Source organism: Mercenaria mercenaria, chromosome 7 (assembly GCF_021730395.1).
Source record: "Mercenaria mercenaria strain notata chromosome 7, MADL_Memer_1, whole genome shotgun sequence".
Taxonomy (NCBI): Eukaryota; Metazoa; Mollusca; class Bivalvia; order Venerida; family Veneridae; genus Mercenaria; species Mercenaria mercenaria.
The window spans coordinates 30588485-30602089 of record NC_069367.1 but is presented as its reverse complement, the minus strand read 5'-3'; the positions used below and the strand labels follow the sequence as shown (position 1 = coordinate 30602089).

At 36.1% G+C, this 13605-nt stretch overlaps 1 protein-coding gene across 1 annotated transcript; it reads left to right on the top strand.

Moving 5' to 3' along the window:
- The first annotated feature begins 1656 nt into the window (after nucleotides 1-1656).
- Nucleotides 1657-7900, top strand: LOC123554646 (60S ribosomal protein L35a-like). The gene is made up of 5 exons (XM_045344904.2): nucleotides 1657-1728; nucleotides 3530-3592; nucleotides 3982-4134; nucleotides 6994-7141; nucleotides 7830-7900. The coding sequence occupies exons 2-5, from the start codon at nucleotides 3543-3545 to the stop codon at nucleotides 7851-7853; spliced, it is 375 nt and encodes a 124-aa protein (XP_045200839.1). The 5' UTR covers nucleotides 1657-1728; nucleotides 3530-3542; the 3' UTR covers nucleotides 7854-7900.
- Nucleotides 7901-13605: the final 5705 nt, after the last annotated feature.

Here is a 13605-nt window from a genome sequence, read left to right as displayed (position 1 = left end):
ACAGAATAGTTCACGGCCTTGTCGACATAACACCACCAGCAAGGTTTTTTCACCCTACCTCCACCAACACCCGTGGCCACTCCATGAGACTCTATCCTCCGTTTTGTGGCAAAGACGTCCTCCTTCACTCCTTCTTCGCCTCCGCCACCAGACTATGGAACCGGCTCCCACAGGAAGTCATCACGACCGACAGCGTCGAGGCCTTCAAGAGGGCCCTGGCGACATCATCCCACTAAGCTGCAACGTCGTTTTTATCTGCTTTTACTCTGCACTGTAAATAATTGAGTGGCGCACACACCACCTTGTACATACACCATTGTACGACGTTGCCCCAGAGTGGGAGCTGTACAAGAATGGAAGTAGACGAAGAAGAAGAAGAAGAAGGATACTATTTTGGGGGGTGAAATGTCATCGGGGTGAAATGTCTGTCATTTTGTCATTCCACTTTTTTCAATATTGATACGAAACTTAAATTCCTTTAAGTGTATGCATTTTGTGTTTTCAAACAATGAATATTGTCTGATAATACATCAATAAAATCTGATAGAGGATTTTTTGGAAGCACAGAATGCAACAAAGCAAAATAATCAGACTAGGTTTGACTGAATCTGTTAATTCATGAGAGGTTAAAAAATATGCAACACCCCTCACGCCCCCTAGCACCAGCTTAAGCGGAATTCAGTTACAGTATAATTGAGTATACTCCATGAAAAGGACCATGATCCCAAACAAAGAGCTATAAAAATTTATTTTATACTTCTTTGTCTCAAATGACACCAAAATAACTTGTTTTTACTATATAAATGTAACGCAGTCAAACTCAAGCAATGAATACTGTGCCCAAACACGCAATTGATAGTACATACAAGATACAAGATACAAGATACAAGAAGATTTATTTAACATCGGATAAGTATAAAACATATAACACTAGCTTAAAGCTATTTTCCGACAAACACATGTAAATAAGCCAAACATAAGTAAAACAGCTGTAATAAAAAGCATACATGTTAAGCACATTAAGACAAATAAAGCAACTGATAAACAAATCACAAATTATCACATACATGTTACAGTATATTAAAACAAAAAGCACATAGATACTAACAAATAAAAGGAAAAAGAAAGCAATTTACCACATACAGATTAAAAACACATTTAAAGCAACATAAAAAAGATTAGCTGACACACAAGTATATATTGTATGACTGTGCTAAAAAGTTGTGATTTTTTATCTTTTAAGAACAAACCATTATAAGGAATTTTAACTGTAAATAGTAGTAATATATTATATGTCAGAATGTACATACCAATATTATGACAATTAAATTGAATAGAATAAATATAAAGACAATTCAAAATAACCAAAATTAAAATAATTTAGTACCAAATTGGGAAAACAAATACAAATGGGCCTAAGAAGCGACAACGCTTAACATCTAATGATGTTCCGGGCTTCTACTCTACATGAACGACCAGAAAATATAACAACACCGAGTGCTGTACATTCTATTTCGATTAATCTAATGTTCTCGATTCCGGAATAAATCAAATTTATCCTTCTACTTCCTTTTCCGTTAATTTTTTCATTGGTATGTTGATAAATTAGAGATGATATATATATATCAGCTTCATCCAACTTATATATGTTATGAAATAATGTAAGAAGACGCATTTCAATTAAGCAAAGTAAAGTTGCAACTGCCAGTCCAATCATTTTTATCCAAGGTACCCAGTAAAAGTGTACACGGGGTATTTAATCTGTACTATTTTACGTGTTTCGTTGAATAGTATTTTATCGTACACAGTAGCGGTCACAGTGTAATTTCTGTCGCTATTTATATGAAATGTTAATGTTACCCGGTTAAGCATTTATTTGGAAGAAGTGGCATCGTGTGCACTGCAGAAAGGGAGGCATTGTAGAAATCTTGTTGAAAGTTGTCTTATTTAGAATAACGCTTCATTATTTTCCCAATTTTCAGAAATGGACTATTTCCCACTATTTAAACAATTGTATTTTCCCTAAATGGACAGATGGACACAGATTTCTGGTTGACATTACAGGTTCATTGCCTTAATTCAGTTTGCTGTAGAAGTTACACTGAAAAACTAAGGGTACTTTTGGAGACGTGTCTTCAGACTCCTGTGCCCCCCTCCCGGTTGCGTATCCAGCCCCTAGTTCCGGGATGTACCATATACTTAGTGTCTCCCATTCAATCATTTAATCTTGACAAATGTATTTAAAGATGGCGCTAAAACTATATTGGCTGGCAGTTAGTTCCACTCTAGGACTGAACGTACTGAGAAGAAATGCCTCCTTAGTTCTTATTTACTTGCTTTTTCTATTAGTTTTCTTCCATTGTTTCTAGTAGGTTGTGTACTAAGTACAAAGAAATTTTAGAACTTTTCAAAATTTATGTCCTCTTTATCATTGAGCGGGTTATAAGTTTCTATCATGTCTCCAGTGTTTTTTCCCACCAATTTAGGAATGGTACCGGGGCCTTTACAATTGGGAAAAATGCATCGGAAAATGCCTAATTTGGGAACTGTTAAAACTAATATCTTCTGTTAAAATGTCACATTTAAGAGAGAAAATGGACATAACTTATCATTATGCATTTATTTAGCAAACTGTTAGTGTTTCAAATGTTTATATATTGTTAGTCTTGTTTGAAAAAGTTGGAAAAAAAGAAAATATAATTAACTTTGGGAATTTTAGCCTTGAAATTGGAAAAAAACCCGTACTATTTTCCATTGGGATTGGGGCCCTATTTCGGCCCCAAATTGGGTAGAAAAAAAAAAACACTGGTCTTCCCTAAATCTCCTGTAAGCTAGACTTGGTAAATGAAATTTTTTTAATCTTTCAGTATATGGTAAGTCTCTAACGTAATGAACTAGTTTTGTTGACCTCCTTTGTACACGTTCGATGGCATCAGTATCTTTCTTGAACCTTGGGTACCAAATTATATTACAATACTCCTAATTCGGTCTGATTAGAGTCTTAAATAATTTTCTGAATGTTTTTTGGTTTATATGCAAAAAGGATCTTCTCACTAGACCAGATATTTTGTTTCCTTTGTTTATAGAATTGCTTATATGTCTGCGAAATTTCAATTCAGTATCAAATTCAACGCCCAAGTCTCTTTCACATTGTTTTTTATTTCATGTTTTCTGCAGTTGTCTGTTAAGAAGTAAGTTTCTTCTGGATTATTATTGCCATAATAAAGGGTTGAACATTTGTCTTTGTTGAAATGTAAAAGCCATTTTTTACTCCATTTGCAAAGCAAATCTGAGTCTTTTTGAATTTGGGTTGTTTCATTATGCGAGTCTACTGTATTAAAATAATTTCATATAATTTGCAAATAGCCTTATTATACTTCTGATAGAATCCTTAATGTCATTAATATAGATCAGAAACAATGTCGGTCCTAATAAGCTTCCTTGTGGAATTCCACTAATCCCTAAAGTTGGAAGAAGTGCAGTATATAACATGGCCAACACTGAATTTCTTGTTTATAATTTTTTCCAGGTGAAGCCAAACCATGGCTGAAACGAAGGCACCATCACCTAATCCTCCAAAGAAATCTGGCAGGTTTGTACATAATTTATCTGTTCACTTGTATTTAGCAGGAAAAAAATAGTTGAGATGTATTTAGGTCAAAACAAATGATAAAGTAATACATTAATTAGTACTCTTAACAGGGATAAAAATGTGCCTCTTTACTAAAGTTTCTCAGTCTTGTCAGAAACTGATAGAGGTTACACATAAGATTTGTTGCTGTGTTACATTTTAAAGTTTGAGTGTAGTTTGATTGTGGGCTGTGTGAGTAACTTTTTAGTGTCTGGCCTAGATTATTATTAAAACAATCCACGTACAGATTTGCAAAACTGAAGAATTATATGGCTTAAAGCATATGTTGGAAATAATAAAGATTGGATATAATTTGGGACTAAGGTGATAATTTTGATATTAAATTTCAGACTCTACTGCAAGGCAGTATTTACTGGCTACAAGAGAGGGTTGCGCAATCAGTATGAACACACAGCTCTTCTACGAATTGATGGCGTAAACAAGAAAGAGGAGACCGAGTTCTACTTTGGCAAAAGATGCGCATATGTTTACAAGGCAAAAAAGTAAGGGCACATTTAATGGAGTGAAAACTCAATGAGTTCTTTTCTAAATATTTGTAAACAAAACAACATGTTTATTGCAAGCTATATTTAAAATTCTTTTTAAAAGGACTGAAAATGTTTATGCTGACAGTGAAGAAGCTACTTGGTTATAGAACATAAATTTTGTAGTGTTTTCCTGAATAGAATATTCCCAAATAGCAATAGACAGAAATGATGAATACTGTTTAGTTCTGTGTGGCATTTTGTGATGTATTAAACAAGCAGAAATTTACACCGGTTAGACTGAAATTGGCTTGTAAAATGCATTAAGGCATCGCCTACAGTGGCAGCCATTTGACTCAAAATTTTACATGCAAATTTTCATAAAAATAAAAGATGACTAAGTGGTAACTATAAAGTCAATAAATTTGTCATAATTATGTTTTAGATATCTATGTGAACATATGCAAGTAGAAGGATGTGCATTTCACTACCTGTATTGTGCCTTTATTCAATATTTTTTATGACAAAATTTTGCAATTTTATCTGCAGTCAAACTCGATATATATTCAATACATTTCAAAGATAATTACAGCCAATTGTAAAGCAGATCGTGAAGAATAAAGTCTTCAGAAATTATTTTGAAATTTTACCTGATTACTGAATTATACACAAAAATCCCAACACCATCAATTTATCCAATTTGTGTTATCTGTTCACACATAATTTACATGTATATAAACAGGTGATATTATAGGATTATGTATAGGTTTACCTGGCTACCTGTGGTCAGTAATGCATGTACAAACAACATTTTAAATTGAATTTACATGGGGTTGTCTTTTTGTGTCTAATGCAATAACCAGGAACAATTTCGACAAAATCCGTAGGAGTTTGCAGTATACATATTGTACTATGAAATTAACTAAATTTTGTCTTTGTAATATCTTTTATATTGGAGTTCTACTGCACATAAAGTTTCAATATTTTGGGGTAAATTTTCTGTCTAAACGAGACTCAAATATTTTACAAGCGGCATATGTACTATAAATCATCATACGCTTCTTATGTTGATGATAATTTGACCAGCTGTTAAGGCTTTAGTGCAATTTTCAAGAGAAAAATACTCGGCCTGAAAATATGAACTGATACTGAGTTGTGACTATGGCGATGCCTTAAGCACTTGATCTCCCAAACGAAGATCTGAGAACGACCCATTCACATACGTCTTCTGTATATTTTGGATTTCCATTATTGCTATTTTTATGTTATCCAATCAGACGACTTGTTCGATTGTCAAAGAGTAAGAAAAATATGTAGTTATTCCAGGACTCGAACCCGGGACCCCTCGCTTACGAAGCAAGTGGCCTACCGACTGAGCTAACCGGCTATATGATACATTAGGACATAAGAATTGTAAATATCAAAAGTCAATGCTACAGGTAGATTTGCAAGATGTTGTAAGCTAGGCTCTGATTGGCTAGTGAAAGGGCCGTCAGAACGAGGCAATGAATAGGTCGTTTTCAGATCCTATGCGTAGCGTAATAGGAGATGTACTTTAGTCAGATTGGCGATGCCTTAATATTGAGGTGGTATTGTGGTTTTCGGTAATTTAGTTATTCTCGTAAGAAAATGTATAATTTTTATGATTAGGGTATAATCAATTAGGGTTATTATTTATAATAGTAGCTTGCTCTGGGATGCTGTATTCAGCTCGAGTGGATTTTTGCCAGATCTGATCTCACGAGCTGTGCAAGCGAGTGTGGTCCGACAATGCAAAATCCACGAGAGCCGAATACAAAATCCCAGACCTAGCGACTGTTATAATGACCCTTTTATTATATACCGCTACCTTTTTATACGCCCGAAGGGACATATTATATTATGACCCCAGTGTCCATCTGTCCATCCATCCATCCGTTAGCAAATTGTTGTCTGCTCTGTAACTCTCGAACCCTTGGATTTCAAATAAACTTGACACAGGTGTTTACCACACCGAGACGATTTTGGATGTCTCACTTCAAGGTCAAGGTCACACTTAGGGGGTCAAAGGTCATATCAGTTTGTTTCGTGTCTGCTCTGTAACTCTTGTACTGCTTGAAGGATTTCAAAGAAACTTTGCATAAATGTTCACCACACCGAGACAACATGCAGAAGGCATGTTTCGATTGACTCACTTGAAGGTCAAAGTCACAATTAGGGGTCAGAGGTCATATATGACTGCTTTGTGTATATTGCTCTGCATTGCAGTGCTCTTATTTTTATTTGGCAGATCCCTTTTTTCTTCACTTAAAATAAAAAATTTTTTAATTACTTCCATTTATGTTACTATAAATAGCTTATTTTGAAACTTTGTTATTATTGACCATAGGAAAACCGAGACCACTTTTCTGTGGTACAACATGGATGGTTCCTCCAATTTTTAGGTGTATTTCGACATATCTGTACCTGGTAAGGATTTTTTTGTGGACTTAGGACTTATTTTGGAATTTCTTCCTTTTGTTGTTCCTGTCCTTTGGGCTCCAACAGTCAAGTTCTTTACATTTTGCTCTCATCCTCTGACCCTTAGGGCTTATATTGCCCTGCTTGGCGGAGCTCTTGTTGTTTTGTTGTTGAGCAAAATCTTAAGTGTTTATAGATATTAGAATGGAACTACGTAAAGTTTTTATGTGCACTACTTACAGAACTGTGACCGTTCATGTATATTAAATAATGGAAGTAGTCCGGCAGCATACAATACAAAAGGTACAATAATGAATTTAAACGGTACACAACGAAAAAAATTTCTGCCTGTTCATACTTAATTGTGAAGTACAAGCCGATTTTTCTACAAATTTTATATTGGTATGTAATAAATATGTTTATTGCATGTGTTCACAGTAAGACAGCCTGTCCAGGCCACAAAGAAGCAAGCAGACTGCGTGTCATTTGGGGCAAGATCACCCGTTCTCATGGTAACAGTGGTGCTGTCAGGGCCAAGTTCAAGAAAAACCTGCCTGGCTCTGCCATGGGCAAGAGAGTTCGAGTTGTAAGTAATTGAAGGTGTAACAGAATTACTGTTAGTTTCAAGGGCTTTTATAATAGAACAGTCCTTGCGAAATCCTGTCGGACAAAAGTTGAATTGGCTAGGTCGGACATGGAGGGTTGGGATTCGGAGCATATGTTTTGTTTGGTACAGAACAGTCAGTTTTTTCTACTGCCAAAGTGTTTTTACAAAGCAGTTTTCTTATGCAGCCGTTTATTTTTCATCTATATAATACATAATTGCTTGTGCTTGCTCTTCATGACATTCAGGTGAATTTCCATTCTGTCATCCTACGTGGTCTGACCGAATGTCAGACAAGTCTTGAAACTCTTTTCACCATGACTGTCAGATTGGACCATATCTACAAAATGTACTACAGTATTGTGGCAGTAACTTTGAGGACCTGGTTATGTCCTAATTTTGATAAGGGCCTCCAATGGTGGAGTGGTTAATGGTCACTGATTTCAAATCACTTCTCCCATCACAATATGTTTAATCCCATCTATGCTTGTCAAGTGGGCTAACTGAATGGTGGTGCTTCTACGTAGGTGTCAGCCAATGCCTTCATGAAGTAATTTTGGTTCTTCCTCCACCATTTGAATGTCCTAGCTGTGATGTAGATTTCGACAGCAGTAACAAACTTAACTTTCATAGATACTGATTTTAATCTGTTGTTATTTTCTCGTTTCAGATGCTGTACCCATCAAGGATTTAGACTGTAAATGCTGTGTACAAAGAAAAAAAATACAGAAAATACCAAAGCTGCTGTCGTTTCTGTTTTTTAGCTCACCTGAGCAATGCTCATGGTGAGCTATTGTGATCACGCCATGTCCGTCGTGCGTGCATCCGTCCGTCTGTGGTCAACAATTGTGTTTAAAAGACATCTCCATAACCACTGAATGGATTTTGATGAAACTTGGCATGGATGGTCCTCTACTAGAATTGTTCAAATGGTTCCGCTTGGATGCACATAGGGGACACCAGAGCTAAAAATAGAAAAATCTTCTAACGACATCTCCTAAACTGATGGTCCGATTTTGAAATAATTTCACACAAATGGTCCTTATGTCACCCTCTACAAAATTTGATTTGTCAAAAAACATTGCTGCCAGAGGGCGTGGTCACTTTTCCCTATATGTATATTGTGGTAACTTTAAAAATCTTGTGTGAAACTGCTTGCCTAATTTTAAAATATGTGTATAGTGGAAACTTTAAAATTTTCTTATGTGGAACTGCTGTCCCGATTTTTGAATACTACTAAGATTGTTCAAATTATATTGATTAGTCGAAAAACATGGTTGCCAGAGGGCATGATCATGCTTGCCTGATTTTAAAATAATTTTACACAAATGGTTCTTGTGTGACACTACCAAGATTGTTTAAATAATTCCGTTTCGTCAAAAAACATGGCTGCCAGGGGCTTGGTCACTTTTCCCTTTATGTATATAATAGAAACTTAGAAAATCTTCTTGTATAAAACTGTTAGTCTGATTTTAAAATGATTTCACACAAATTGTCCTTGTATGACCTTCTACGAATACTGTTCAAATTTTTCCGATTCGTCAAAAAACATGGCCGTCTGAGGGCGTGGTCACTTTTCATCAACAATTTCTTTAAATAGCATCTCCAAACCTTCACACAAATGATCTCTTTCAAAATTGTTAAATAGTTCCATTGAACATGCGGGTCTGTTTGGTTAAAAAAAGGTTTTCAGCTGTCGGACATTAAAAATTCTTTTTCTCTAGAGCGTTGATATTTGGCATGTGAAATATTAAGGGTTTGACTTTTGACACTCTACCATAATTGTCCAAATTATTGCCCTAAGGTCAATAAAATAGCCATGCCCGTGTCTGACATGTACTTACTATAGGCTGATGTATAAGAAACTTTGAAAATGTTCTCTGGATCAATAATAGCTGGAGCCTTGATATTTGGCGTGTGATCAGATTTGTAATGTCTACTGTAATTATTGCCCAAGGTTCAAAAATGTGTGTGACATGTATATAATATAGGTTAACTTAACATAGAAGAAACCTGACTGTACTTGCACAAACACACCTGAAGCCTTGTACACAGGTGAGCGCTTTAGGATCAGTGACCATCTTCTCTTATTCATACTTTTCCAATGTTCTCAAATTGATACTTTCCTGTGCAGATTTTCAGATGATAACCATGTGACAGCCAATATAAAATGACGACTAAAATGAACTTTTTTAGGTGTTGGCTGTTCATAAAATGCTTTGCTTGAGTTTATAATACAGGGCTGGTGTGCCTTAAGGCAGTATTAGCAGACTAGGAAAGGTATAATATACTGGTCTAGTATGCCAATTACTAGGTACGTCAGCACTGAATTATAACCTTTCTATTGCATGTTTTGTTCCTCACTAGTAACTGCATTATTGAAAAATGAAAATATTGTACAAAGTTGATCTTCGTGTGAATGTTAACGTCTGTTGATGAAAATGTCCTGCCAAAAAAACTGTGAATTCCAGGGCAGTAGTTTCTTGTGGTGTCTGGCTTATTTAACAATGCTAGAAGAGCAAATTGTGTTATTTTACGATGTTTTTGAGAATTGGTTAACATGTTGCAGTAATGAAAATTATCAACTTGAGAACATTGGTGAAATTGAGAGGATAGGTACTTGTAAGGTGTAAACCCTTAAGACGTGATATGACCTATTGTGATCACCCTTTTTGTCAGTCGGCATTGATATCTTTTTTAAAGGACATCTCTTAAACCATTAGGAAGTTGCTGAAATTTACCATGAATGTTAGTTAGGTGGTCCTTTCTCAAAGCTCTTCAAAGAAAATTTCATGATGAAGGCTTGTTGTCATTGCAACTGAAAGGAAAGACAAAGACCTGAAAACCGTGTCAGGTTCATAAAATACATGGCCTCCCAAAAGACATTAATGCTATCTTGGAACTTAAGAAAATCTAAAAAAATTTAAAATGGCCAGATTTTTAACTGACTATTCATAGAATAAGTAGAGCATTCCTACTCGCTAAAGCGTTGTCGTCACACCTTGGTTAAGTTTTTCGTACCAGCATTTTGACAAAACCTTTTGAGATAAAGCTTTAAAACTTTAAACACTTGTGTATGGTACCATGTCCAGTTTTAGGCAAGAGCACATAAGTCCAAGGATTTTGTCTGAATTATGGCCCCCATTTAACTTAAAAAATTTTGGTTTAAGTTTTTTGTACCAGTTCATATTTTGTGTAAACGGTTTTACATATGGCGTTGAAACTTTTATCACTTATTTATTATAACAGTCCCTATCTGTAGGCTAGGGTACATGACTGTCAAGTATTTTTAGCTCACCTGTCACAAAGTGACAAGGTGAGCTTTTGTGATCGCGCGGTGTCCGTCGTCCGTGCGTGCGTGCGTCCGTAAACTTTTGCTTGTGACCACTCTAGAGGTCACATTTTTCATGGGATCTTTATGAAAGTTGGTCAGAATGTTCAGCTTGATAATATCTAGGTCAAGTTCGAAACTGGGTCACGTGCCATCAAAAACTAGGTCAGTAGGTCTAAAAATAGAAAAACCTTGTGACCTCTCTAGAGGCCATATATTACACAAGATCTTCATGGAAATTGGTCAGAATGTTCACCTTGATGATATCTAGGTCAAGTTCGAAACTGGGTCACGTGCGGTCAAAAACTAGGCCAGTAGGTCTAAAAATAGAAAAACCTTGTGACCTCTCTAGAGGCCATATATTACACAAGATCTTCATGAAAATTGGTCAGAACGTTCACCTTGATGATATCTAGGTCAAGTTCGAAACTGGGTCACGTGCCTTCAAAAACTAGGTCAGTAGGTCAAATAATAGAAAAACCTTGTGACCTCTCTAAAGGCCATATTTTTCATGGGATCTGTATGAAAGTTGGTCTGAATGTTCATCTTGATGATATCTAGGTCAATTTCGAAACTGGGTCACGTGCGGTCAAAAACTAGGTCAGTAGGTCTAAAAATAGAAAAACCTTGTGACCTCTCTAGAGGCCATATGTTTCATGAGATCTTCATGAAAATTGGTCAGAATGTTCACCTTGATGATATCTAGGTCAAGTTCAAAAATGGGTCACTTGCTGTCAAAAACTAGGTCAGTAGGTCAAATAATAGAAAAACCTTGTGACCTCTCGAGGCCATATTTTTCATGGGATCTATATGAAAGTTGGTCTGAATGTTCATCTTGATGATATCTAGGTCAAGTTTGAAAGTGGGTCACGTGCCTTCAAAAACTAGGTCAGTAGGTCAAATAATAGAAAAACCTTGTGACTTCTCTAAAGGCCATATTTTTCATGGGATCTGTATGAAAATTGGTCTGAATGTTCATCTTGATGATATCTAGGTCAAGTTCGAAAGTGGGTCACGTGCCTTCAAAAACTAGGTCAGTAGGTCAAATAATAGAAAAACCTTGTGACTTCTCTAAAGGCCATATTTTTCTTGGGATCTGTATGAAAATGGTCTGAATGTTCATCTTGATGATATCTAGGTCAAGTTCGAAAGTGGGTCATGTGCGGTCAAAAAGTAGGTCAATAAATCTAAAAATAGAAAAACCTTGTGACCTCTCTAGAGGCCATACTTATGAATGGATCTCCATAAAAATTGGTCAGAATGTTCACCTTGATGATATCTAGGTCAGATTTGAAACTGGGTCACGTGCCATAAAAAACTAGGTCAGTAGGTCAAATAATAAAAAAACCTTGTGACCTCTCTAGAGGCCATATTTTTCATGGATCTTCATGAAAATTGATCTGAATGTTCACCTTGATAAAATCTAGGTCAGTTTCGAAACTGGGTCACGTGCGGTCAAAAACTAGGCCAGTAGTTATAAAAATAGAAAAACCTTGTGACCTCTCTATAGGCCATATTTTTCATGAGATCTTCAGGAAAATTAGTGAGAATGTTCACCTTGATGATATCTAGATAAAGTTCAAAACAGGGTCACGTACCTTCGAAAACTAGGTCAATAGGTCAAATAATAGAAAAACCTTGGTCAGAATTTTTATCTTGATAATATCTAGGTCAAGTTTGAAACTGGGTCACATGAGCTCAAAAACTAGGTCACTATGTCAAATAATAGAAAAAACGACGTCATACTCAAAACTGGGTCATGTGAGAAGAGGTGAGCGATTCAGGACCATCATGGTCCTCTTGTTGCTGAATTATGGCCCGTTTTTGGACTTGGAAAATGATTCAGTTTTCATACAAGTCTACGTTTCATCAAAACTATTTGACATGTGGCTTTAAAACTTTGAACACTTGATTATCATCATGATCCCCATCTGCAAGCAAGAGTACATAACTCTGTCAACTGTTTTGGCTAAGTTCTGGCCATTTTGGACCTGGAAATAGTTAAATTTTTGGTACCAGTCCATATTTTGTCTAACCTGTTTGATATATGGCTTTAAAACATGGGCTACTTGTTTACCATTATAGTCTACATGTATAGGCAAGACTTCATAACTAGGACAATGACTTTTGATCAGTTATGGCCCTTTTTGACGTATTGATTAGTAAAGTTTCACATACCATTCCATATTTTGTCAAAACTGTTTGATATATATGGCTTTGAATACTTGCTTATCATCATGGTCACACTGCCATATAGTGCAAGATTTATCCAGTTCCACAAATACAGATACAAGTACATTGTCTTACCTGTTTTTCTTTTGTCTGAAAGTACCTGGTAATATTTTGACCCCATACTTGCATCAGTTCTTCAAATAGCCGAGTGTCGTGTGGATAGCTCTTGTTGATTAATTTCACACAAATTATCCTTGACCAATACAGTTGTCCCCCATTTGTAAAAAAAGCCTGGCTAGCGTGGGTAATGAAACTTAATAGGGAGATTGATCGGGACCGGCAGATGAAACTGTTTTTGAGGTCAACATCACAGTGACCCAGAACTATTCATTTACCAAAAAGCAGTCACCAGAGTGAAAATTTAAAAATATTCAAATGATGTTCTTGACATCAATGCTGGTTTGATATAAAACAAATTTACAGGGGTCCATCAACATCGTTAGAGAACCCCCCTCCCCCCCCCCCCCCCCCCCCCATTTCAAATCGCCTCTTGCGGAAGTGGGGTGGAAACCACAAGGTGTAGAATTCGTGCTATGAAGCAATTCAGCTACTCATCCTTGCTGAAACAATGCCCACAGGAACACCTGGGGTCTTCCTCCAACATCAAAAGCTGGATGACCAAAATTGTGTTGGTGTGACTATACCCAACAAAAAATTGTCTCGTTTCTTGGTGACTAGACTATTGTGTGGTTAGTCAAAAGGTAAACTTTGGGAAACACAGATGGTCATTTCCCTGTATGTACCAATACATAAAACAAGAGGGCCACAATGATCCTATATTGCTCACCTGAGTACCATTGCTCTTGATGATAAGATAAAGTTTTGACATAGATCACATAGGCATACACATTTAATATCATCAGGATAAATATTTTCTTGTAAC

What these genes read in the sequence shown, in the direction of transcription:
- LOC123554646 (XM_045344904.2), top strand. Translation starts at nt 3,543, where the DNA reads ATGGCTGAAACGAAGGCACCATCACCTAATCCTCCAAAGAAATCTGGC. An exon ending in CCTCCAAAGAAATCTGGCAG is followed by an intron (nt 3,593 to 3,981) that starts GTTTGTACATAA and finishes ATTAAATTTCAG; the next exon opens with ACTCTACTGCAAGGCAGTAT. An exon ending in TGGGCAAGAGAGTTCGAGTT is followed by an intron (nt 7,142 to 7,829) that starts GTAAGTAATTGA and finishes TTCTCGTTTCAG; the next exon opens with ATGCTGTACCCATCAAGGAT.